Source organism: Oncorhynchus kisutch, linkage group LG17 (assembly GCF_002021735.2).
Source record: "Oncorhynchus kisutch isolate 150728-3 linkage group LG17, Okis_V2, whole genome shotgun sequence".
Classification (NCBI taxonomy): Eukaryota; Metazoa; Chordata; class Actinopteri; order Salmoniformes; family Salmonidae; genus Oncorhynchus; species Oncorhynchus kisutch.
Window position 1 is genome coordinate 43815724 of NC_034190.2, and position 27750 is coordinate 43843473.

Consider the following 27750-nt stretch of genomic DNA (forward strand, 5'->3'; position numbering starts at 1 on the left):
ACTCCATCACAGTCAAGGCCTCTCACCGTATATCTGACAGCATTTTTTTTTTTTAATTTTTATTTCACCTTTATTTAACCAGGTAGGCTAGTTGAGAACAAGTTCTCATTTGCAACTGCGACCTGGCCAAGATAAAGCATAGCAGTGTGAAAAGGCAACAACACAGAGTTACACATGGATTAAACAATAAACAAGTCAGTAACATAGTAGAAAAAAAATAATCTATATACATTGTGTGCAAAAGGCATGAGGAGGTAGGCAATAAATAGCCCATAGGAGTGAATAATTACAATTTAGCAGATTAACACTGGAGTGATAAATTATCAGATGAACATGTGCAGGTAAAGATACTGGTGTGCAAAAGAGCAGAAAAGTAAATAAAATAAAAACAGTATAGGGATGAGGTAGTTAAATTGGGTGGGCTATATACCGATGGACTATGTACAGCTGCAGCGATCGTTTAGCTGCTCAGATAGCAGATGTTTAAAGTTGGTGAGGGAGATAAAAGTCTCCAACTTCAGAGATTTTTGCAATTCGTTCCAGTCGCAGGCAGCAGAGAACTGGAAGGAAAGGCGGCCAAATGAGGTTTTGGCTTTAGGGATGATCAGTGAGATACACCTGCTGGAGCGCGTGCTTCAGGTGGGTGTTGCCCTCGTGACCAGTGAACTGACATAAGGCGGAGCTTTACCTAGCATAGACTTGTAGATGACCTGGAGCCAGTGAGTCTGGCGACGAACATGTAGCGAGGGCCAGCCGACTAGAGCATACAGGTCGCAGTGGTGGGTGGTATAAGGTGCTTTAGTAACAAAACGGATGGCACTGTGATAAACTGCATCCAGTTTGCTGAGTAGAGTATTGAAAGCTATTTTGTAGATGACATCGCCGAAGTCGAGGATCGGTAGGATAGTCAGTTTTACTAGGGTAAAAGGAGGCTTTGTTGTGAAATAGAAAGCCGACTCTAGATTTGATTTTGGATTGGGGATGTTTGATATGAGTCTGGAAGGAGAGTTTGCAGTCTAGCCAGACACCTAGGTACTTATAGATGTCCACATATTCTAGGTCGGAACCTTCCAGGGTGGTGATGCTAGTCCGGTGTGCGGGTGCAGGCAGCGAACGGTTGAAAAGCATGCATTTGGTTTTACTAGCGTTTAAGAGCAGTTGGAGGCCACGGAAGGAGTGTTGTATGACAGCATAACTGACAGCATAACCCTGCCTCTGTGGCCTGACACCCTGCACTCACCCTTAGACCCTTGGAATAGATTCTGATCTTTAGGCCTAGCATGATCCTCCGGCCTTGGCCATTGTTCTCTAGAAACAGAAACTGATAGAAAGAGGATAACATCTTCTAAGACCCAATATAAACACATGTCAGTATCTTGTGAACTAATGTCAGCAAAAATACACTACACAAACCGTCCGGATTATACTGTAGATCATGTTTTGAATTGTTTTCCTATTCTGTTTTCCATTAGCCAAGTGATGCTTCTCTTCTGGGTCGTGTTTGGGAAGTGATTTGTTTGGAAAGTTGCCACGGTGATGGAAATCAATAACCTTTTAGCTACTCTTAATAAGAGGCAAATTTGCCGACTCTCGCTACCCTGTCTCTTTTACCGGGGCACGGCGCACTGCAATTAAGAAAGAGGTTGGAAAAACTGTGTATTTCACATGCGTGATAGATGACATAACATACAAACAATGTGATCACAATGTTTAGAGAGGAGTGCATTTCATACACAGACCATAGAAGACCAACAATAGCATGTAAGCACATTCTCAACACAAGCTTTTGCAATTATTGTTAGCATTTTTAATCATTATTAATAGTTAGCATCATCAACACCACTTTCATATAGCCTACAATAGCTTTGTTTGATGTATTGCTATATTGAGACTCTTGAAACAACTGTCAATGTAATAAATAACTCTTAGGCAAATCTCTGCTTAAATAGATATCCACTGGATATAGTTGTCCGTCCATCCATCCATCCATCCATCCATCCATCCATCCATCCATCCATCCATCCATCTATTGTTCTATGTCTTGCAGCTGATAGGCTCGATCATCGGCCGACAAGGCACTAAGATCAATGAGATCAGGCAGGTGTCGGGGGCTCAGATAAAGATCGGCAGCCAGCTGGACGGAACCAATGACCGACACGTCACCATCACTGGCACAACAGTCAGCATCAACCTGGCTCAGTACCTCATCACATCCTGGTAAGGCCATTGGCCAATGCGATCCAGGCTAACCAATCAGCAGGAGAGGGGATTTGGCAGGTAGAGGGAATTCTGTTTCCATAACAGGCCAGGTTAAAGGTTAAAGAACTTGGGGATAGGCAGTGATGAGGTCATTGTGCTCTTGTTCTGGTAATAACCCCTTAGATAATTCATACACCTGTATTGTATTGCATTGTACTGTATTCTAATATATGGTATTGTAAGCCACTCTTCTCTCTCCATAGTTTAGAGACAGCTAAATCCACGGCCCAGGCAGCCTCCATGGCCACCCCCAACATGGCTGACCTTAATATGGTCTTCACACATCCCGCTTCCCCGGCCTCCTCCCCCCACACCGCCTCCACTCTGGCAGCCATGGGTACCCTCTCCCCCACCCCCGTCATGGGCCACCCCTACGGCGCCCTACCCTTCTCCAGTCTGTTAGGGGTCAAGTCTGTCCCCTTCCTGACTCTCTCCAGCCCCGCCCCCCAGGTCGCTGTCACCGCCGCCCCTTCCCACGCCTCCCTGGCAGCCTACACTACCAAAATCTCCTCGGCCAACTGCATCAAGAAACCCGACAGGCAGAAGTTTGCACCCTACTGATGCTACATACTACACGTCGCTAGCCTTCTTCTGAAGGCTGAAATTAAGGACAACTGTCTCTTATGGCTACATCTCAAATGACACCCTATTTCCTACATAGTGCACTCTATGGTGAATAGGGTGCCATGTGAGACTTGCCCTATGTTCTTCCAATCATACCCTGATGTAGCCATATCTGCTGCCAGAGATTATCTTGGCTGTACTTTATAATTCACCACAAGGAAGAGACCAACAGAGATTTGGATGAAAGCTATCATAAGGTATACTATACATTACATATATAGATGATTTTTGAGTTCCCCATGAATTTATGGACCGCTTTCACCCCCACCTCATTCTACTGTTATTTATCACTCGTATAGAGCACAGTCCTAACTTGGGAAATGCACTAACTTGGAATTTCATGTAAATCATACACTGATGTAATGGTAAGTGTGTATCTCTCGAGTTAGGAATAGGCCCAAAAGTATTTATCCTTCAGTATAATCTGATACGGATGGCTGCTCAACTGTATGATGCTTTTATACAATGTCTGTGATTGCTTCTTGAAGTTTTTAAGAAAATCTGTAAATGTTTGGGAAGAAAAATATTGTGTTTTTTTATGCCTTCGTGCTATAGCTAGTACTGTACTGTTCAGTGTTATGTTGTTTTGTTGGTTTTTTTTAAATGTGCAACTAGTTTTTATCTTGTTTCTTTGTATTGTTTTGTTTATTAAAAGTATTTGTTTCTTGAGGTAGCTGTAGGTATGCGTCTCCCTTTAAATTCTACCTTTGTCCATTAAAGGTGGAGTCTGCAACTTCTTTGTTGCCTGTGGTAACCAGAAGAAATGCTCAAACAGTCAATGTGCAAACAAAAACAGTCAGTGTGCTCCAAACATACTGCAAAATACATGAAACACCCAAGTAGTGGTCCTGCTTTTCTTTTTTCTTTTACAGATAATCAATATTTTGGAAACCACAGTGAAGAAGGTGCTTGTCAAGCCACTTTACACACCATATAAAAATGACATAACACCAATTCTCCTCCAGCCAGGTTATTTTTATTTCCCCCCTAACTGTCACGAGCCAGTGGGTGGCACGTCATTCCAAATGCCAGGTTTTTGGAGGGATGCTCTTCGCATCATTGTGCTCTTGTCCTCGAACAATAACTGCAGTGAGACAGACAGGCTCCTCAACCCCACTGGAGCAGAGGGCTCCGCCTGCATTCACAAATACCCGGCACACACAGACAGGGTTACTATGTAAACACACACTGCACACACACTTGGACGGTGAACTCACACGCATGCTTGCACGCACACATATTTCCGTTTTAGTCATTTAGCAGAAGCTCTTATCCATCCATACAGTTTGTGCATATAGTAAGCCAGCTTGGTCAGACAACCACATATCACAGTCATAGTAAGTAAAATGTTTCCTCAATGAAGTAGCTATCAGCAAATTCAGTGCTAGTAAGAAAAGACAAGGGCTAGTGTCAGCTCAAGAAAGTTGTGCTCATTCCACCATTTGAGTGCTAGGGCAGAGAAGAGCTTTGACTGGGCTGCCCTGTATTGAAATGGCGCCGGAGGAGATGGCTGCCGTTTTACGGTCTCCTGACCAATTGTGCTATTATGTGTTTTTTTTTGCAATATTTGTAAATTATTTTGTACATAATGTTTCTGCAACCATATCTTACGGAAGAAAAGAGCTTCTGGATATCAGGACAGCGATCACTCACCTCGGATTAGACAAAGATTTTTTCAACAACAAGCAGGACTCACACGATATTCTCCAAACACCCCGCAGGGCAGACATCCCAATTATTCGCATAAGGAAGTGACGCAGAGGAAGTAGAGCCGGATGCCTCTTCTGGATCCGCAGAAGGCGAGTAGGAAAGCTGCCGTTACCGTCAATATTACTCGCCAACGTGCAATCATTGGACAATAAACTAGACAAAGTACGATCATGAATATCCTACCAACGGGACATCAAAAACTGTAATATCCTATGTTTCACGGATTCGCGGCTGAATGTCGACATGGATATTCAGCTAGCGGGATACACGCTCCACCGGCAGGATAGAACAGCACACTCCGGTAAGACGAGGGGGGGAGGTCTATGCATATTTGTAAACAACAGTTGGTGCACGAAATCTAAGGAAGATTTTCCTTGCCTGAATTAGAGTATATTGTGATAAATTGCAGGCCACACTACTTGCCTAGAGAGTTCTCAGCTATACTTTTTGTGGCTGTCTATTTACCACCACAATTAGATGCTGGCACTAAGACCACACTCAGTTAGCTGTATAAGGAAATAAGCAAACAGGAAACCACTCACCCAGAGGCGGCGCTCCTAGTGGCAGGATACTATAATGCAGGGAAACTTAAATCACTACCAAATCTCTATCAACGTGTTAAATGTGCAACCAGAGGGGGAAAAAAATCTAGATCACCTGTACGCCACACACAGAGATGCGCACAAAGCTCTCTCTCGCCCCCCATTTGGGAAATCCGACCATAACTCTGTCCTCCTGATTCCTGCTTACAAGCAAAAATTTAAGCAGGAAGCACCAGTGACTCGGTCTGTGACAAAATGGTCAGATGAAGCAGATGCTAAACTACAGGACTGTTTTGCTATCACAGACTGGAACATGTTTCTGGGATTCTTCCGATGACATTGAGGAATACACCACATCAGTCACTGGCTTTATCAATAAGTGCATTGAGGACGTCGTCCCCACAGTGACTGTACGTAGAGTGGGGCAAAAAAGTATTTAGTCAGCCACCAATTGTGCAAGTTATCCCACTTAAAAAGATGAGAGAGGCCTGTAATTTTCATCATAGGTACACTTCAACTACGACAGACAAAATTAGGAAAAAATATCCAGAAAATCACAATGTAGGATTTTTTTATGAATTTATTTGCAAATTACGGTGGAAAATAAGTATTTGGTCACCTACAAACAAGCAAGATTTCTGGCTCTCACAGACCTGTAACTTCTCCTTTAAGAGGCTCCTCTGTCCTCCACTCGTTACCTGTATTAATGGCACCTGTTTGAACTTGTTATCAGTATAAAAGACACCTGTTCGCAACCTCAAACAGTCACACTCCAAACTCCACTACGGCCAAGACCAAAGAGCTGTCAAACGACACCAGAAACAAAATTGTAGACCTGCACCAGGCTGGGAAGACTGAATCTGCAATAGGTAAGCAGCTTGGTTTGAAGAAATCAACTGTGGGAGCAATTATTAGGAAATGGAAGGCATACAAGACCACTGATAATCTCCCTCGATCTGGGGCTCCACGCAAGATCTCACCCCGTGGGGTCAAAATGATCACAAGAACGGTGAGCAAAAATCCCAGAACCACACGGGGGACCTAGTGAATGACCTGGGACCAAAGTAACAAAGCCTGCCATCAGTAACACACTACGCTGCCAGGGACTCAAATCCTGCAGTGTCAGACGTGTCCCCCTGCTTAAGCCAGTACATGTCCAGGCCCGTCTGAAGTTTGCTAGAGAGCATTTGGATGATCCAGAAGAAGATTGGGAGAATGTCATATGGTCAGATGAAACCAAAATATAACTTTTTGGTAAAAACTCAACTTATCGTGATTGGAGGACAAAGAATGCTGAGTTGCATCCAAAGAACACCATACCTACTGTGAAGCATGGGGGTGGAAACATCATGCTTTGGGGCTGTTTTTCTGCAAAGGGACCAGGACGACTGATCCGTGTAAAGGAAAGAATGAATGGGGCCATGTATCGTGAGATTTTGAGTGAAAACCTCCTTCCATCAGCAAGGGCATTGAAGATGAAACGTGGCTGGGTCTTTCAGCATGACAATGATCCCAAACACACTGCCCGGGCAACGAAAGAGTGGCTTCGTAAGAAGCATTTCAAGGTCCTGGAGTGGCCTAGCCAGTCTCCAGATCTCAACCCCATAGAAATTCTTTGGATGGAGTTGAAAGTCCGTGTTGCCCAGCAACAGCCCCAAAACATCACTGCTCTAGAGGAGATCTGCATGGAGGAATGGGCCAAAATACCAGCAACAGTGTGTGAAAACCTTGTGAAGACTTACAGAAAACGTTTGACCTCTGTCAAGGGTATATAACAAAGTATTGAGATAAACTTTTGTTCTTGACCAAATACAAATTTTCCACCATAATTTGTAAATAAATTCATAAAAAATCCTACATTGTGATTTTCTGGATATTTTTTCCTAATTTTGTCTGTCATAGTTGAAGTGTACCTATGATGAAAATTACAGGCCTCTCTCATCTTTTTAAGTGAGAGAACTTGCACAATTGGTGGCTGACTAAATACTTTTTTGCCCCACCGTACATACCCCCATCAGAAGCCATGGATTACAGGTAACATTCATACTGAGCTAAAGGGTAGAGCTGCCGCTTTAAGCTTACAAGAAATCCCGCTATGCCCTGCGACGAACCATCAAACCGCCAAAGCGTCAAAACAGGGCTAAGATTGAATCATACTACACCGGCTCCGACGCTCGTCGGATGTGGCAGGGCTTGCAAACTATTACAGGCTACAAAGATAAGCAGAGCCGCGAGCTGCCCAGTGACATGAGCCTACCAGACGAGCTAAATCACTTCTATGCTCGCTTCGAGGCAAGCAACACTGAGGCATGCATGAGAGCATCAGCTGTTCCGGACGACTGTGTGATCACGCGCTCCGTAGCCGACGTGAGTAAGATGTTTAAACAGGTCAACATACACAAGGTTGCAGGGCCAGACAGATTACCAGGACATGTGCTCCGGGCATGTGCTGACCAACTGGCAGGTGTCCTCACGGACATTTTCAACATGTCCCTGATTGAGTCTGTAATACCAACATGCTTCAAGCAGACCACCATAGTCCCTGTGCCCAAGAACACAAAGGCAACCTGCCTAAATGACTACAGACCCGTAGCACTCACGTCCATAGCCATGAAGTTCTTTGAAAGGCTGGTAATGGCTCACATCAACATCATTATCCCAGAAACCCTAGACCCACTCCAATTTGCATACCGCCCAAACAGATCCACAGATGATGCAATCTGTATTGCACTCCACACTGTCCTTTCCTACCTGGACAAAAGGAACACCTATGTGAGAATGCTATTCATTGACTACAGCTCAGCGTTCAACACCATAATATCCTCAAAGCTCATCACTAAGCTAAGGAACCTGGGACTAAACACCTACCTCTGCAACTGGATCCTTGACTTCCTGACGGGTCGCCCCCAGGTGGTGAGGGTAGGTAGCAAAATATCTGCCACACTGATCCTCAACACGGGAGTTCCCCAGGGGTACGTGCCTAGTCCCCTCCTGTACTCCCTGTTCACCCACGACTGCATGGCCAGGCACGACTCCAACACCATCATCAAGTTTGCTGATGACACAACAGTGGTAGGCCTGATCACGACAACGACGAGACAGCCCATAGGGAGGAGGTCAGAGACCTGGCCGGATGGTGCCAGAATAACAACCTATCCCTCAACATAACCAAGACTATGATTGTGGACTACAGGAAAAGGAGCACCGAGCACGTCCCCATTCTCATCGACGGGGCTGTAGTGGAGCAGGTTGAGAGCTTCAAATTCCTTGGTGTCCACATCAACAACAAACTAGAATGGTCCAAACACACCAAGACAATTGTGAAGAGGGCACGACAAAGCCTATTCCCCCTCAGGAAACTAAAAATATTTGGCATGGGTCCTGAGATCCTCAAAATGTTCTAGAGCTGAAATTCTTTGGAGTGTTCTACAGCTGAACACTCCAAAGAACTGGTTGCATCACTGCCTGGTACGGCAATTGCTCAGCCTCTGACCGCAAGGCACTTCAGAGGGTAGTCCATACAGCCCAATACATCACTGGGGCAAAGCTGCCTGCCATCCAGGACCTCCAGGACCAGGCGGTGTCAGAGGAAGGCCCTAAAAATTGTCAAAGACCCCAGCCACCCCAGTCATAGACTGTTCTCTCTACTACCGCATGGCAAGCGGTACCGGAGTGCCAAGTCTAGGACAACAGTTTTTAAATCCAAGCCATAAGACTTCTGAACAGGTAACCAATGGTTACCTGGACTATTTGCATTGTGTGCCCCCTCCCCCCAACCCCTCTTTTACGCTGCTGTTACTCTCTGTTTATCTTATATGCATAGTCACTTTAACCATACATCAATGTGCATACTACCTCAATTGGACCTACCAACCAGTGCTCCCGCTCATTGGCTAACCGGCTATCTGCATTGTGTCCCACCCGCCAACCCCTCCTTATACGCTACTGCTACTCTCTGTTCATCATATATGCATAGTCACTTTAACCATACCTACATGTACATACTACCTCAATTAGCTAACTAACCGACTAACCGGTGCCTGTATATTGTCTTGCTACTCTTATTTTCAAATCTATTTTTACTGTTGTTTTATTTCTTTACTTACCTACACACAAACACACCTGTTTTTTTTGCACTATTGGTTAGAGCCTGTAAGTAAGCATTTCACATTTCACCTGTTGTATTCGGCGCACGTGACAAATAAACTTTGATTTGATTTTGACCGGGTGGGAGGGCCAAGAGACCCAAGTTGGCAGAATGGAGTGCTCGGGTTGGGGTGTAGGGTTAGAAAGTAGGGGGGGGCAGTTCCCCTTGCTGCTCTGTATGCACACACACACACACACACACACACACACACACACGCACGCACGCATACACATCCAGATCAACTGATGCACAGAGACGAGGGTACAGGTGGAGAGAGCAAGGAAGATAAGGGCACATGCAGTGACAGCTGGAAGGCAAAATACTGTGAAAGGAAATTCAGCAACAGCATCAACATTCACCACAGCAAAATCATCCTCTGGAGAGAAAACCAGCCTTGTTTCATTCCACTCTTAGAATACTTCTCAGTGGGATTGACAGGAGGCCTTGACAGTGATGTGTCATTACTGTTGCCATAGTTATTCACTTACACGTGGTCTCAGAAGACATGCAACAATATTACCCTTTCACCAGGCTGTGACGTCCCTTTATGTAAATTCAGCTGAGGGCCGTGAAAGTATTCAAATTATCCAGTTTCTTTACGCTGCTGATATGGAAGAGCTATTGTTAGTGTTGGCTGATGTGCCTACTGTAGAATTGGATCTCCCTCCCTCCCTCCCTCACTTTCTCTGTCTCTCTCTCTCCTCCTCTCTACAGCCTAATTCTGCTCCAGAGCATTGAGCCAAAGGTCACAAAATATCCATGCCCTCAATGGTCTGTCTCTACCTCCCGCATCCCTCTCGCGCTCCATCTTTCTACTCCCCCTCTCTCTCTTTCTTGCTCCTTCTCACTCACACACCCTATTTATCTTCCTCTCTCATATTCTTACTAAGATCTCTCACTGCACACAATAATAGAACAAATTGATTCATGCATACACTGACGGCAAAACATAATTATCTTGCATTATCTACAAACCAGAAACTACTATCTTTGATTATGTTCATGTCCCAACACTACATCATTAACAAATATTGTGCTCTGTACAAATGCCCATACTGTATATATGAATGAGAATGCACAGGAGCACTTGGGCCACCTGCAGGAACAAGTATACATAGCACCATTGAATGCACGGCTGCCTAGGTCTGCTACCTAGTCTAATGCATTTTGACAGCTAACTGATGGAGTGAATTGAACAGCCGTTGACCTTTATCACACAATCTATCCATCTCACTCTCTCTCTCTCCCCCTTAATACGTACAACACCCTGTACAGGCCTCCTGTTTTCTATGTACGTTACATGGAAAGACTTTGGAATGAGAGCAAATGAGAATATATTAGCTGTGATGTCAGACCACAGTAGCTATGCTACCTTTATTATTCAGGTTATTTTTCCTAATCCATTCCCAGAGTTTGTATGATTTGCTGCCTGAAGCACAGGACGAGGGAATTGTGTAGGCTAAAGCATCTTCTAGGGTCTGCCATGGACCCAGGGGTCCGAAGTGAACCCTTTCATAACACACACACACATGCACACACACTTTCATGTACGGACACTTTCTTACTTGCTTACACTGCAAAAAGAAAAGGTTCCTGGAGAATACTTTAGGGGTTATTCAAATTGAAACTTAGGGGGAACACCTATACAGTGGGGCAAAAAAGTGTTTAGTCAGCCACCAATTGTGCAAGTTCTCCCACTTAAAAGATGAAAAAAATCCAGAAAATCACATTGCAGGATTTTTAATGAATTTATTTGCAAATTATGGTGGAAAATAACTATAAAAAAGGAGGATGGTACATGTGATCTGCATAACATACCAATACCAATTTGTATACCTTTGTATGCCTCTTCCTCTGTATACCTGCAGACACAAAAGTGAGCAGTTCAGTCATCTGCACCCAATACAGCTAGCCTTCAACATATTCATTTTAATTGTTTTATTTAACCTTCATTTAACCAGGCAAGTCAGTAAGGAACAAATTCTTATTTACAATGACAGCTTACCCCGGTCAAACACGGACGACGCTGAGCCAGTTGTGCACCATCCTATGGAACTCCCAATCACGGCCGGATGTGATACAGCCTGCATATTCTTAACTCTTTGTTGATTTAATATTCATCTTCTAAGAGCTTTGAGGATCTTAGAAGAACCCTTGTTGAACACCTCATTTTTAGAGTGTATGGCGGCACAATGCACACATACACAGTGTGGGTGACAATAACTGTGGTGTAGGCAACACAATGCAGTTACTGGAATCATCATGACCACAGCATCAAAGACCTGACAGATTCTCTACTATTTATTCAAACACAAAGCATAGCAAATGGATGGAGTTGAGTAGTTAACAACATTTCCACTGATGTCTGGCTTTAAGCAAACAAAGCGAGAGAGACCGGGCAGGCACAGTGTTATGCTGTGGAGCGCAAGGTGTCTCCAGTGGGGGTGCATAGCCCGGTGCGGTACATACCAGCTCCTGTATCGGCCGGGCTAGAGTGGGCATCGAGCCAAGTGTCATGAAGCCGGCTCTACGCATCTGGTCTCTAGTGCGTCTCCTTGGGCCGGCTTACATGGCACCAGCCTTGCGCACGGTGTCCCCGGTTTGCCTGCATAGCCCAGTACGGGCTATTCCACCTCGCACGCACTGGCAGGGCGACCGGGAGCATTCAACCAGGTAAGGTTGGGCAGGCTCGGTGCTCAAGAGCTCCAGTGCGCCTGCACGGTCCAGTCTTTCCAGTACCACCTCCACGCACCAGCCCTCCGGTGGCAGCTCCCAGCACCAGAGCCTTCCTCCTCTCCAGCGGCGCCGGAGTCTCCCGCCTGTCCAGCGCTGCCGGAGTCTCCCGCCTGTCCAGCGCCGCCGGAGTCTCCCGCCTATCCTGAACCGCCGGAGTCTCCCGCCTGTCCTGAGCCGCCGGAGTCTCCCGTCTGTCATGAGCCGCCAGAGTCTCCCGTCTGTCATGAGCCACCAGAGTCTCCCGTCTGTCAGCATGGATCCGCCAGAGCCGCCAGTCAGCATGGATCCGCCAGAGCCGCCAGTCAGCCAGGATCCGCCAGTCAGCCAGGATCCACCAGTCAGCCAGAATTTGCCAGTCAGCCAAGATCTGCCAGTCGGCCAGGATCCGCCAGTCGGCCAGGGTCCGCCAGTCGGCCAGGATCCGCCATTCAGCCAGGATCCGCCAGTCAGCCAGGATCTGCCAGAACTGCCATTTAGCCAGGATCTGCCAGAGCCGTCAACCTACCTGAGCTTCCTCTCAGTCCTGAGCTTCCTCTCAGTCCTGAGCTTCCTCTCAGTTTTGAGCTACCCCTCAGTCCCGAGCTACCCCTCAGTCCGGAGCTGTCCCTCAGTCCGGAGCTGCCCCTCAGTCCAGTGGGTCCAGCGCCAGAGCCGCCACCGTGGACAGACGCCCACCCAGACCCTCCCCTATGGGTTTAGGTGTGCGGCCGGGAGTCCGCACCTTTGGGGGGGGGGTATATTTTGTGTTTTCTTTATTATTGTGGTTAGTCCAGGGTGTGACATGGGTGATATATGTGGTTTGTTTTGTCTAGGGGATTTGTAGTTTATGGGATTGTGCTGAGTTAAGTAGTCTCAGAAAGTCTATGGTTGCCGAGAGTGGTTCTCAATCAGAGGCAGGTGTTTATCGTTGTCTCTGATTGGGAACCATATTTAGGCAGCCATTTTCTTTGGGTATTTCGTGGGTGATTGTTCCTGTCTCTGTGTTTTGCACCAGTTAGGACTGTTTTCGGTTTTCTTGTTTTGTATAAGTATATTGTTCACGTTATCATCTTTATTAAAGATGTTTATAAATAACCACGCTGCGTTTTGGTCCTCCTCTCTTTCACCAGAAGAAAACCGTAACATAAATACACAATGAGTAACGACTTGTCTATATACACAGGGTACCAGTACCATATCAACGTGCAGGGGTACAAGGTATTTGAGGTAGATATGTACATAAAGGCAGGGTTAAAGTGCCTAGGCATCAGAATAGATTATAATAATATAAGTAAAATAAAGAACAGAGTACCAGCCGCATAGGATGTGTGTGTGTCCGTGTGTGTCCGTGTGTACGTATGTAGTGTATGAGTTTGTGTGAGAGTGTCAGTGTAGAGTGTGACTGTAACGGCGTTCTTCGTTTGTCGAAAGAGAGTCGGACCGAAATGCAGCGTGGTGGTTACTCATGACTTTAATGGAAAAGTGACACATGAAATAACTATACAAAATACAAAACAACAAACGGAACGTGAAACCTAATTACAGCCTATCTGGTGAACTACACAGAGACAGGAACAATCACCCACGAAATACAAAGTGAAACTCAGGCTACCTAAATACGGTTCCCAATCCGAGACAACGAGAATCACCTGACTCTGATCGAGAACCGCCTCAGGCAGCCAAGCCTACACTAGACACACCCCTAATCAACCACAATCCCAATGCCTACAAAAACCCCAACAAGACAAACAATAACCCCATGTCACACCCTGGCCCGAACAAACAACCAAAGAAAACACAAAATACCAAGACCAAGGCGTGACAGAACCCCCCCCCCCCCCAAGGTGCGGACTCCTGGACGCACCTCAAAACCATAGGGAGTGTCTTGGTGGGCGTCTGTCCATGGTGGCGGCTCCGGCTCGGGACGTGGACCCCACTTCATAAATGTCATAGTTCCTCCCCTTCGCGTCCTGGGATAATCCACCCTCGCCGCCGACCATGGCCTAATAGTCCTCACCAGAACCCCACAGAACTGAGGAGCAGCTCGTGACTGAGGGGCATCTCGTGACTGAGGGGCATCTCGGGACTGAGGGGCATCTCGGGACTGAGGGGCATCTCGGGACTGAGGGGCAGCTCGGGACAGAGGCAGCTCGGGACTGAGGGGCAGCTCGGGACTGAGGGGCAGCTCGGGACTGAGGGGCAGCTCGGGACTGAGGGGCAGCCCGGAACTGAGGGGCAGCCCGGAACTGAGGGGCAGCCCGGAACTGAGGGGCAGCCCTGAACTGAGGGGAAGCCCAGTACTGAGAGGAAGCCCAGTACTGAGAGGAAGCCCAGTACTGAGAGGAAGCCCAGTACTGAGATGAAGCTCAGGTAGGTAGTAGGCTCCGGTAGATCCTGGCTGGCTGGCGGATCTGGAAGATTCAGGTTGACTAGCAGATCTGGAAGATTCTGGTTGACAGGCTGATCTGGAAGAATCTGGTTGACTGGCAGATCTAGAAGATCATGGCTGACTGGCGGATCTAGCTGCTCTATGCAGACTGACAGCTCTGACTGCTCCATGCAGACTGACAGCTCTGACTGCTCCATGCAGGCTGACAGCTCCTTGCAGACTGGCAGCTCTTTGCAGACTGGCAGCTCTGGCTGCTTCATGCAGACTGACAGCTCTGACTGCTCCATGCAGGCTGACAGCACCCTGCAGACTGGCAGCTCCTTGCAGACTGAAAGCTCCTTGCAGACTGACAGCTCCCTGCAGACTGACAGCTCCTTGCAGACTGACAGCTCCCTGCAGACTGGCAGCTCTTTGCAGACTGACATCTCTGGCTGCTTCATGCAGACTGACAGCTCTGACTGCTCCATGCAGGCTGACAGCACCCTGCAGACCGGCAGCTCCTTGCAGACTGACAGCTCCTTGCAGACTGACAGCTCTTTGCAGACTGACAGCTCTGGCTGCTTCATGCAGACTGACAGCTCCTTGCAGACTGACAGCTCCTTGCAGACTGGCAGCTCTTTGCAGACTGGCAGCTCTGGCTGCTTCATGCAGACTGACAGCTCTGACTGCTCCATGCAGGCTGACAGCACTCTGCAGACTGGCAGCTCCTTGCAGACTGACAGCTCCCTGCAGACTGGCAGCTCCTTGCAGACTGACAGCTCTGACTGCTCCATGCAGGCTGACAGCTCCTTGCAGACTGACAGCTCCTTGCAGACTGGCGGCTCTTTGCAGACTGACAGCTCTGGCTGCTTCATGCAGACTGACAGCTCTGACTGCTCCATGCAGGCTGACAGCACCCTGCAGACTGGCAGCTCCTTGCAGACTGACAGCTCCTTGCAGACTGACAGCTCCCTGCAGACTGACAGATCCTTGCAGACTGACAGCTCTGGCTGCTTCATGCAGACTGACAGCTCCTTGCAGACGGACAGCTCCTTGCAGACTGGCAGCTCTTTGCAGACTGGCAGCTCTGGCTGCTTCATGCAGACTGACAGCTCTGACTGCTCCATGCAGGCTGACAGCACTCTGCAGACTGGCAGCTCCTTGCAGACTGGCAGCTCTTTGCAGACTGACAGCTCTGACTGCTCCATGCAGGCTGACAGCTCCTTGCAGACTGACAGCTCCTTGCAGACTGGCGGCTCTTTGCAGACTGACATCTCTGGCTGCTTCATGCAGACTGACAGCTCTGACTGCTCCATGCAGGCTGACAGCACCCTGCAGACTGGCAGCTCCTTGCAGACTGACAGCTCCTTGCAGACTGACAGCTCCCTGCAGACTGACAGCTCCTTGCAGACTGACAGCTCCCTGCAGACTGACAGCTCCCTGCAGACTGGCAGCTCTTTGCAGACTGACATCTCTGGCTGCTTCATGCAGACTGACAGCTCTGACTGCTCCATGCAGGCTGACAGCACCCTGCAGACCGGCAGCTCCTTGCAGACTGACAGCTCCTTGCAGACTGACAGCTCCTTGCAGACTGGCAGCTCTTTGCAGACTGGCATCTCTGGCTGCTTCATGCAGACTGACAGCTCTGACTGCTCCATGCAGGCTGACAGCACCCTGCAGACTGGCAGCTCCTTGCAGACTGACAGCTCCCTGCAGACTGGCAGCTCCTTGCAGACTGACAGCTCTGACTGCTCCATGCAGGCTGACAGCTCCTTGCAGACTGACAGCTCCTTGCAGACTGGCAGCTCTTTGCAGACTGACAGCTCTGGCTGCTTCATGCAGGCAGGAGGCTCCGGCAGCGCTGTAGAGGAGGAAGGCTCTGGAAGCGCTGAACAGGCGGGAGACTCCAACAGCGCAGGAGAAGAGGAAAACGCTGGCTGCGCTGAACAGGCGGGAGACTCCAGCAGCGCAGGAGGGAAGGAAGGCTCTGATAGCGCTGAACAGACAGGAGACTCCGGTAGCGCAGGAGAGGAGAAAGGCTCCGACAGCGCTGGAGAGGCGAGGCGCACTGTAGGCCTGATGCGTGGTGCTGGCACTGGTGATACTGGAGCGAGGACACGCACAGGAAGCCTGGTGCGGGGAGCTGCCACCGGAGGACTGGAGTGTGGAGGTGGCACAGGATGGGCTAGACCGTGAAGGCGTACTGGAGATCTTGAGAGTAGTGTTGGCATTGGACTTGCAAGGCTAGGGATGTGCACAGGAGGCCTGGTGCGTGAGGCTGGCACCAACTTCACCAGCCGACTAACACGCACCTCAGGACGAGTATGGCGCGCTAACTCAGGTGCCATCAAATCCCCGACACGATCCGTCGGACGAATATGGTATCTATAGCACCAAGCTAGCAACTCCCTCATTACTCTCCACTCCACTTTCCCCATTAACTCCTTCACAGTCTCTGCTTCGCTCACCTCTAACACCGGCTCTGGTTCTGGTCTCCTCCTTGGCTCCTCACGATAAACAAGGAGAGTTGGCTCAGGTCTATCTCCTGACTCAGCCACTCTCCCTCTGAGCCCCCCCCCAATACATTTTTTGGGGTGACTCTCAGGTTTCGCTCTGCGCCGCCGTGTCTGTTTCTCCAACTCCATTCGCCTATAGCCCTCTTCGCACTGCTCTAGCGAATCCCAGGCGGGCTCAGGCACTCTCTCTGGGTCAGCCGCCCACCTGTCTATTTCATCCCACGTCGTATACTCCATGCTTCTGCTGTCCATAACGTCCTCATAACAGCGTCTCGTAAGTACCTCCTTTCGCTCCTGCTGTCGCTGCCTGTAACCACGCCACTCGGTCCGTGTGTGGTGGGTGATTCTGTAACGGCGTTCTTCGTTTGTCGAAAGAGAGTCGGACCGAAATGCAGCGTGGTGGTTACTCATGACTTTAATGGAAAAGTGACACATGAAATAACTATACAAAATACAAAACAACAAACGGAACGTGAAACCTAATTACAGCCTATCTGGTGAACTACACAGAGACAGGAACAATCACCCACGAAATACAAAGTGAAACTCAGGCTACCTAAATACGGTTCCCAATCCGAGACAACGAGAATCACCTGACTCTGATCGAGAACCGCCTCAGGCAGCCAAGCCTACACTAGACACACCCCTAATCAACCACAATCCCAATGCCTACAAAAAACCCAACAAGACGAACAATAACCCCATGTCACACCCTGGCCCGAACAAACAACCAAAGAAAACACAAAATACCAAGACCAAGGCGTGACAGTGACTGAGTGAGTGAGTAGAGTCTTGTGAGTGTGCATAGAGTCAGTGTAAGATAAGGTCAATGCAGATAGTCCAGGTAAACATTTCAGTAACTATTTAGCAGTCTTATGGCTTGGGGGTAGAAGCTGTCACAGAGTCTGTTGGTGCGAGAGGCGATCTATTACCATTTTCCGGACGGTAGCAGAGTGAACAGTCTAAGTCTAGCAATTTTTTGGGCCTTCCTCTGACACAGCCTGATATAGAAGTCCTGGATGGCAGGGAGCTCAGCCCAAGGGAAATCCGTACCACCCTCTGGGTGGCCGTACCATTCAAGATGCTCTCAATGGTGCAGCTGTAGAACCTTTTGAGGATCTGAGGGCCAATGCCAAATTTTTTCAGCCTCCTGTTCCAACCCAGCATTTGCATACCTGTTAAAAATAAATGATGAAGCGTTTAACTGGTTAAATGAGATGTGCTAGTGCTGTGACATTGAGTAGAGATGTTACTATATCTGAAGAGAGATGGAGAAGAAGAGGGATATACACAATATCCTCAGCAGATGGAAAAGCTTTGGATCTGGAACCTCAGCCATTCCCTTTGTAGGTAAGAGTATGAGGTAAGAGGTATGAATCAAACTTTGAAAATAATCATAATGACAAATACTGTAAAAATAAATATCATGCCATTGTCACTATCTTAGAATGTAATCACCGAAATTTGAACGTTCAATGTTGAAAAGGGAGGAATTATATAATGTGTTACGTAATGGACAACGGCGTTTGACCATCATTACTATTATTCCTTGTTTTACAACTAACTCCATTACAGCTATGGAGGGGAGGACATTTCTCAGGTCAGTGGCACTATTTTTGTTGTCTGTCTGTCTGTTCATCCGCCCGTCTGTCAGTCTGTCTGTACATTTGTGTGTGCGTAGTTGTGAAGCCCAGAATTACTGCAGAGGGAGGTACACTGACCTGGCCACCATAGACAGCATGGAGGACTCTGTAGGCAGTGGTTATAGAGGATCAGTCTGGATAGGGCTGCAGAAGGAGGATTCTGTCAGGTGGTATTGGTTACATTCAGGGGAATGTCTAGACGGGAACTTGGGTGATGACAACCCAACACTATTGTGCACAAACGCACTGGACGACTGGAAATGGTATGGTACAGATATGGTACAGATTTAAAAACTGCATAATAGTGCGATTAACATTTTATGGTATTATCCGATTGAACCGACATATGCAGAGGTTACCGTGAATGCATTCTCAGCATTCAAATCTTCCACGATACGGATTTAATCTCGGCCATAACAAATCAAATCAAATCAAATCAAATTTATTTATATAGCCCTTCGTACATCAGCTGATATCTCAAAGTGCTGTACAGAAACCCAGCCTAAAACCCCAAACAGCAAGCAATGCAGGTGTAGAAGCACGGTGGCTCGGAAAAACTCCCTAGAAAGGCCAAAACCTAGGAAGAAACCTAGAGAGGAACCAGGCTATGTGGGGTGGCCAGTCCTCTTCTGGCTGTGCCGGGTGGAGATTATAACAGAACATGGCCAAGATGTTCAAATGTTCATAAATGACCAGCATGGTCGAATAATAATAAGGCAGAACAGTTGAAACTGGAGCAGCAGCTCCATATTTTTGTTTTTATCAATACATGTCTTTACTTCCCCAACCACTTAAACACTAACCCACATATCCCTTGACACTAGTCCTTGTATTTACAGTAACTATTGGGGTTATGAAATCTGCCTATTTCTCTCATTTCTGAGATAAATTCCTTAGATGTTGCTGTGGACTTAGCATTTATCTGGGAAGATTATCAGAAGTACCGTCGACAGCACCACACAGATCTAGCCAGTGCCCTGAACCAGAATGAAAACCAGAGGATCCAGACAACTACAAAGTGGGGGTATCATATGTGGATCAGCCTGCACAGAGACTCCTTCAAGTGGTCAGACCAGAGTGCCGACTCATTCAAAAACTGGGAGCAAGGACAACCTCAATACAATGTGACCCACAAATGTCTGGTGTCTTCTACACACAAATGGGAATGTGAAGTTGAGAGATAGGAAATGACGTAGCCATGGTGCCCTCCATGTATGAAAAGATAAGCAGTCAGAGTGAAGCTGATGCCAGACTCCTCGTGACCATGACTGATCGGGCTGTGCTGGAGGCCACCTTAAAGGTACAGGTATAAAAGGATGGAGAAGGAGCTGTCTCAAGCTGCCAAACCGAGTTGGAAAAGGCAGCCAGGCGGAGAAGACTTCAAGGAGGAGATGTCTCAAGCTGACAAACCGAGTTGGAAAAGGCAGCCAGGCGGAGAAGACTTCAAGGAGGAGGAGGAGGAGATGTCTCAAGCTGCCAAACTGAGGTTGGAAAAGGCAGCCAGGCGGAGAAGACTTCAAGGAGGAGAAGGAGATGTCTCAAGCTGCCAAACCGAGTTGAAAAGGCAGCCAGACGGAGAAGACTTCAAGGAGGAAGAGGAGATGTCTCAAGCTGCCAAACAGAGTTGGAAAAGGCAGCCAGGCGGAGAAGACTTTGAGGAGAAGGAGATGTCTCAAGCTGACAAACTGAGTTGGAAAATGCAGCCAGGCGGAGAAGACTTCAAGGAGGAGAAGGAGCTGGAGAAATGTGAGAAGAAAAGGGGGAAGAGAAAAATGAAGGGAAAAAGAGAATTATAACTTTGTGAAATATCATCTGATCTACAGTTAATCTCCTATATTCTGATGGGATATTTAGTAGCCTATGTATTGTCACATTTTATGTCAAGAATGTATTGTGAAATGTGTACCTTAACTAATACAAAAGCATTTACTACATGCTAATAAATAAAAAATAAATAAAATGTATTGGAGGAGATTGTGGAGAACCACATAGTGCTCCTCCACTCCTCTGTTCTAATAAGTGGTAGCCGTGGTACAGGCCGGTTAACCCCATGCGGACATTTGGTTTGTTTGCAGTAAGTTATGACATACTGTACATGTAGCCTGCACAGCTCAACTCTGAATATTTATTACTGTTTCAAATACATTTGTTTTTATTGTCTAACATTAACCATTAACTTGCACCACTGTCTTTGGCTGAGTTTGGTGGAGCAGGAACAAGCAAGTATCATGCACTAGGGGTCAAAGTGTGCTCCCGAAACAATGCACATACTTGCTAGAGCACCTTTACACTGCGCAGGCACTACTCTGTTCTTGAAGAAGGGGTGGTATCATTTTGGTTCATTAATTATTTTGCCAGTAATAAAATGTGTATGCTCAGCATTTATATATTGAAAAACTAATCTAAAATGTATATAAAGAGAATTTTAAAAAACAATTCTATGCATGGAATGTTTATGTTTAAAATATGTTTAAAATATGTAATCATTTGACTTATGCTCCTTTTGTAACCAGGAGAGAAGTGGGAATTTACCAGTAGTGATAGCATTCCATATTTCCCGCTCCTAGCCATTACTACAAGCCCATCCTCCCCAATTAAGTTCCCACCAACCTCCTATGATTCATGTGCTTTGAACTTGTTGAGAAACGCTGATTGGCTAATGGCCAAAAAGCTACATAAACCATCAACTAAAATTAGGATTACAGCTATCATGTTTGTAAACAAATGATAGTGTTCAAAAACCATATTAATGGAGAGCTTTTTATAAGTCATGTTTTGCTGCATTTAAGTGCAGAAAATGCATTTATCAAGGTAATTTCCTTAGGAGAGTGGGAGCTCTGGATAATAGGCGAGTTTCCACTAGTAAATACCAGTTGGAGCGCCGTTCAAAACGATTATTCACAGTCGTATGTGGTAAATGTCCACTTTCCCACTTAGTTACGAATGCAGCATTACACACCTGCCCTTGCTGTCTTCCAGATATGTGGCAGGTAATGCTACGATCCTAACCAAGTACCACTGGGAAAAATCCACTTGAACGTCCCTCCAATTACTAGTGGGAAACTCATCTATCGTGCCTGAGCTCTGACTTACCCACATCCTGACCTCTGGCCAAGGCTGCAGCTACTCTTCCCGGGGTCTAGCAAAATTAAGGTAGTTCATACAATTTTAAAAACATAACAATACATTCACAGATTTCACAACACACTGTGTGCCCTCAGGACCTTACTCCACCACATATCTACAGTCCAAAGTCCGTGTGTACGTGTGTGTATAGTGCGCATGTTTTATAGTGTGTGTGTGTGTGTGTGTGTGCATGTGTCTGTGCCTATGTTGCTTCACAGTCCCCGCTGTTCCATAAGGTGTATTTTTAAGCTGTTTTTTAAAATCTAATATTACTGCTTGCATCAGTTACTTGATGTGGAATAGAGTTCCATGTAGTCATGGCTCTATTTAGTACTGTGAGCCTCCCATAGTCTGTTCTGGACTTTGGGACTGTGAAGAGACCTCTTGTGGAATGTCTTGTGGGTTATGCATGGGTGTCCGAGCTGTGTGCCAGCAGTTAAAACAGACAGCTCGGTGCATTCAACATGTCAGTACCATATCATATCATAGAGTGTGCACCTAATCTCAGTTTGTTACCTGTATAGAAGACACCTGGGAGCCAGAAATCGTTCTGATTGAGAGGGGTCAAATACTTATTTCCCTTATTAAAATGCAAATCAATTTATAACATTTGACATGCGTTTTTCTGGATTTTTGTTGTTGTTATTCTGTCTCTCACTGTTCAAATAAACCTACCACTAAAATTATAGACGTGATCATTTGTCAGTGGGCAAACGTACAAAATCAGCAGGGGATCAAATAATGTTTTCCCTCACTGTACCTAAGTCGTTTTTTGGGGTATCTGTACTTTACGATTGATATTTTTTTACAACCTTTACTGCCACATTCCTAAAGAAAATAAAGTACTTTTTACTCCATAAATTGTCCCTGACACCCGAAAGTACTTGTTACACTTTAATTCTTATCAATAGAACATCCCTACTGCCTCTGATCTGGAGGACTCACTGAACAGAGAACATCCCTGGTCATCCCTACTGCCTCTGATCTGGAGGACTCACTGAACAGAGAACATCCCTGGTCATCCCTACTGCCTCTGATCTGGAGGACTCACTGAACAGAGAACATCCCTGGTCATCCCTACTGCCTCTGATCTGGAGGACTTACTGAACAGAGAACATCCCTGGTCATCCCTACTGCCTCTGATCTGGAGGACTCACTGAACAGAGAACATCCCTGGTCATCTTTACTGCCTCTGATCTGGAGGACTCACTAAACAGAGAACATCCCTGGTCATCCCTACTGCCTCTGATCTGGTGGACTCACTAAACAATTGCTTACTTTGTCAATTATGATGATTCTGATTGTTGAAGTGTGCCCCTGGCTATCTGTATAAAATAAATTAAAATGGTGCAGTCTGGTTTGCTTAATATAAGGATTGTGAAACTCTTTATACTAACTCTCTATACTTTAAATATATTTAAAGCAGCTGTCAATTTAGCTTTGCTTTTGGTGATTTATCTTCACTTCATTTTCTTTTAAAAACTTTCTATACAAAGTTCCTACAAGAGGTCATGCCTTTTGCTCCTTTGAACCTTACAAGGGAAAAAACTTTTCACAACCAAATGTCTTTCTTAATAGCTAAATATGTGTATTGAACTGTCACATCTGTGTGCAACTAAATGTCCTTCTTATAAAGATTGACTGACAGTGATTTGTGTATGTGGAAGTAACGGTGTCACCTACTGTCAATTTCCATTCCCAGTCAAACATACTGCCAATCATTGGTTCTATTTTCCACAGAGCAGCAAGCGATGGAAATGACAGAGATAGAGCTGATAAAAGATTGTCTTTAATGTTTGGCATTGTTAATGAATCCATACCACAGCAGTTATGGGAGTAGGAAAACCACCTTTACAACCAAACACTGTTTGATCATGCTAACACCATCTGTACAAGAAAGCACATTGAAAAGTGTATAAAGTATTTATATTTGAAGACTTGAAGTCGAGAACAATGCAGACAACCACAGTCTAATGTATTTGTCTTCTTTAAACATTGATTATAGATATTCATCAATTACATCGATTTCTGGAGTACATGTATTTACACAAAACAACAATAAAATTATTTTAAGGGGGTCTGCAATAATTTTCAAAAATATTTCACAATACCGCTGTATGTACAGTAACAGAATTTACATTGAAAAATTCTATTGTACCTATATTTGATCTGAGTATCGCTCCTCTTCACACAAACATCAGCCTCCCCATACATCTGACTTTCATCTTATATTTGATCCATAGTTCTGTTCTTCCATACTAATTCCAGTCTGCAAAACATACCCTGCATCCTTCCATGAGACATCGGTGAACTATGTCCTCACAACTGGATGTACCTGCATACAAAAATAGATGTTGTCTGATCAGTGGACAACCTAAATGTGCAAGAACACAAAGCAAAGCATTCACCTGCAAAAAAACTACACAGGGAAACAAAGACCTGTATTTTTTAACAGTAACCTCCACCTTCCAACCCACTGGTTGGTTATACATTACATCTCAGCAAACACTGTCTGTTGTACTTTCATTGCCCAAGGAGGTCAACCTCATGGTCCTGTCTGAGCTTCTCATACTCCTCCTCTGTACACACAAACATCTCTCTATTGCAGATCAGCGTGAAGAGAAACTGCAGGCAAAACTAAGTATACTGTAGCTCTACAAACCAAGGCAGGACAAAACAGATGTCACACATAGATATCATGAGGTTGGTTCGGAAAGCGTAGAGAACGTGATGAAAAAATGAGATCTGTCATTTCATGAGCTTCACAGAAACAGTCAAGCGAGGTGTCAGAATGAGAGACTGATACTGCATTTCAGTGCACTTAAGGCAGGTAGTTGTTTTAGAACACTGTTTGAGGGAGTTTGGATTTGCCATTCGGTGGGCAGAGGGGGGGTGAAAGTGAGTAGAACAGGTAACTGACAGGAGCAATGTCATTGCCTTTAGTTCTTTTACACACAGTCCATGTGTATTACTTGTTAATTGGCATGGTCTTGAAACATAGAGAGGCAGAGAGAGGGTGTGATAATTGTTTTTACGAGTATAGTTAGTCCAGTAGGTGGTTGAGGTACTGTTGAGCCATTATTCTTCGCTACTTCTCATCTTACTCCTAGTTGAGGGTTAAGGATGTTTTCACCATGGTTCATTTTCTCCATCACTATCTCCTTTCAAGGAACAATCCAGTCTTATGGAGTCCAACTCAACCTGTGCAACTGACATTGGGAACTCGCTGTTGTTCCAGAGCTCTCTGTGGCACCAGACAATCCCACCCCTCCCTCGTAGTCCTCCCAAGGATTTATCAGCTCTTTCAGTCTGGGTCACATTCACGCTCCTCTCATGAGATATTTCGGTCTGTTACACAAAAGGCAAGAAGACTGTAATAAAGACAACTTCACATGAACAGAAAAGAAGACCTGCCACTTGTGTCATACAAAACAGCACATCTTGTTTGAATACATTCACATTGTTTTCCATACGTACTGTATGGAGGGATAATCCTAAACTGAGGTTTATATGTCCCTAGAGGCTTTGGTCAAGAAGAGTGACCCAGGTCCAAATAACAGACCTGCTTTCAATGAGAAGCAGGTAGCAGAATAGAACAGAAGATTGGAGAATGTCATATGGTGAAGCACTATACAGCGTTTTGTAAATCAGAGGATGGAAAGTCCATTTGAAAACCCCATACATACTGTAGCAAGTGTATCAAAATAATAGGATAGATATATGGAGTATTAAAAGCAGAAAAGTCATCATGACTTTACTAAGAGTATAACTTTGTGCAGTTGCCTTTCGTTGTGGAAAAGGGAGGGGGGATTCTATTTGGGGATCGTATGGGTTGATCATGTTGATGAGGATCGTCATGTTTCACAAAACGGCTGTATAATGTTCTCAAATGAAAATAAACATGCTCACAGACTAGTTGTACAACAGTGTACAGTCAACATCTATTTAAACAAAGTGATTAGTATCGGTCATATTGTCCAACAGATACTATTCCCTTATTAATTCCTATGATGCTGCTTCATCCATTCAGAATCAGACTGAATACACTGGGGAGAGTGAAGGTGTACCTCAATAGTCTAAAGTGGCTTCCTCTCCCCTTCATCAGCTCTGATATAAAAACATGGGATGGATGACAGCAATATTGTTAATGCCTACAATGTATTTGCATGATTCACCAGCCCATGTTCTTTCACATCAATACAGATGATGGCAAGGAGACAACAGGAAGGGAGCCACTTTAGACTAGTAAGATGTACCAAGAGGCCCAGCCCTGTAATCTCCTCATGGTGTCTCCTCGTGCTCCTCGCTGATGCACTGCTCCCAGGCAGCCTTGGCTAGCTCCTCTCTGTGGCTATGGGGGGAGTGGAAGATCCTCCGAGGAAGGGGGATAGGCTGGGGCACCAGGGAGCTCAGGTCCTCCTCAGGGATGCACCCTTCCCTCAGGTAGGGCTTGGGGGGCACAGCTGGGGGCTGAGGGCGCCGGTAAGGAATGTGGTGTGGGCCGTGGAGGGGTACCTGGTGGTGGGTGGACCCGTGGGGATGAGGGTGGCTGTCAAGGATGGCCGGTTGGTGGTGAGAGTGGGGGTGGAAGTGAGTTTGGGATTGGGGGAGGTGTGAGACAGGGTTACGGTAGTGAAAGGGTCGGACATGGTCGAGGGACTCTGGTTCTGGCCCACTGTAGTGGATGTGCAGATAGGGAGAGGCCAGGTACTCATCAGGGGTCCACAGGTGGCTGGGTAAGGGCTCCATGGCGTCATTCCGCACAGTTTGGGCATCGGGGTACTGGGCCCCAAAGTTACTCTCACTCAGAGAGGAGACCCCGCTGCTGGCACTGCCCGAAAGGGTGGAATTACTGCCCCCCAGGGCTGACTGAGGACTAGTGGGGGAGCCAGGTATGGGGTGGAGAGGAGACTGGAGGGATGGAGAGAGAGAGAAAGAGGAAGATAAGAAATGGGTTGGCATCTGTTGACCAAGTAAAGAAGATGTAACGGTACAGTATGTTGAACGGTCTGTTACCTTTCTGAGAGAGCGAACAGGCAGTGCCGGGGGTGGGTCACTGTTCTGGTGGTGGAACGCATCAAAGTGCATCAGGAAGTGACCTAAAGCGGAGGTGAAAACAGTCATATCAGAATAAACTTCCAAAGCCTCCTGTCTAGTGGACATGACAGCCAAGGGACTCTTACCCATAGATAAGGTGTATATAAATTGGTGGTACCTGGTGGGAAGGACCTGGGTGGGACAGGGGGCATGATGATGCCCCCTGTAGGTCCCTGGATGTAGGGCACTGTCTCCCTGCCCTCGCCATCTAGACTCCAGCTGCTCGGGCCACTAGGGAACACTGGGGGAACACCAGCAAACCACAGGCTCACTACAGAGTTAGGACTAAGTTCTGTCCTACTTAGGTCATTTCTCATGAACACTAGAGAACACCAGCATTTACCAATTTTAAGACAGGCATACATTATACTCACCTTTCTCTGGCAAGCTCATGGGAGGGTCAACACACGGCTTACAGGGGTTCACTTGCTGGAGTAAGGCACGTTGCTGATGGTTGCTCTGCAAACAGAGAGACACCAGAATCTAAAGATAACTGAAAAGGACAAGAACAAACAGTGTGTTCTGGGGGCTCAGTACCAGTCTATTTCTGCTTTGGCCAGCCTATCGTGCTCACGCTCAGTGAACTAGCTATCGTCTTCTCCTTAATTAACTAACGCAGCAATGTCATCAGTTCACTTCAGTGCTATTTTAACATAGTTTGGTCTGTAATGTCAGCACCTGTCCGTTCTCAGTCATGGTGTAGTACATGGTGTTGTTGACTCTCTGGTGAGGCGGCAGCAGCATCATCACCTCCCGGTTGTGTTTGGTTTTATCCGGCAGGGACGGAGAGCCTGGGGGAGGAAGGGGGGCATGGACAGGTCAGACAGACATCAGAGACCCATTGGGGGAATCTCAATTGGATTTGCTAAATTCTTCAGGTTCTCTTCTTCATCCTCTCCTTCCCTCCTTTGAAAAAAAAGGTCAAAGATAATTGATGTGAGGAGGAAAGGAGAGGAAGCCTGGAAACAAATGCTCTTGTATGAAATGAGATTCTCCTTCTCCA

At 46.4% G+C, this 27750-nt stretch overlaps 2 protein-coding genes across 5 annotated transcripts in view; one reads left to right on the forward strand and one right to left on the reverse strand.

Annotated features, from left to right (window-relative positions):
• LOC109907721 (poly(rC)-binding protein 4-like) overlaps nucleotides 1-3800 on the forward strand; it is a 79533-nt gene extending 75733 nt beyond the window's left edge. The window contains exons 13-14 of one of the 2 annotated variants that reach the window (XM_020505872.2): nucleotides 2048-2217; nucleotides 2463-3800. In XM_020505872.2, coding sequence (XP_020361461.1) covers nucleotides 2048-2217; nucleotides 2463-2820 — 528 coding nt within the window. In that variant the 3' untranslated portion in view covers nucleotides 2821-3800. The remainder of the gene's footprint in view (nucleotides 1-2047; nucleotides 2218-2462) is intronic. The other variant, XM_020505873.2, reaches the window with a different exon arrangement.
• Nucleotides 3801-23419: 19619 nt separating this feature from the next.
• The window catches only part of LOC109907722 (dedicator of cytokinesis protein 3), a 63328-nt gene continuing 58997 nt past the window's right edge, over nucleotides 23420-27750 (reverse strand). For all 3 annotated transcript variants that reach the window (XM_020505878.2, XM_020505874.2, XM_020505879.2), the window contains exons 50-54: nucleotides 27426-27538; nucleotides 27122-27206; nucleotides 26866-26988; nucleotides 26667-26749; nucleotides 23420-26561 (exon numbers count right to left, since the gene is read on the reverse strand). In XM_020505878.2, the coding sequence (XP_020361467.1) occupies nucleotides 25932-26561; nucleotides 26667-26749; nucleotides 26866-26988; nucleotides 27122-27206; nucleotides 27426-27538 (1034 nt within the window). In that variant the 3' untranslated portion in view covers nucleotides 23420-25931. The remainder of the gene's footprint in view (nucleotides 26562-26666; nucleotides 26750-26865; nucleotides 26989-27121; nucleotides 27207-27425; nucleotides 27539-27750) is intronic.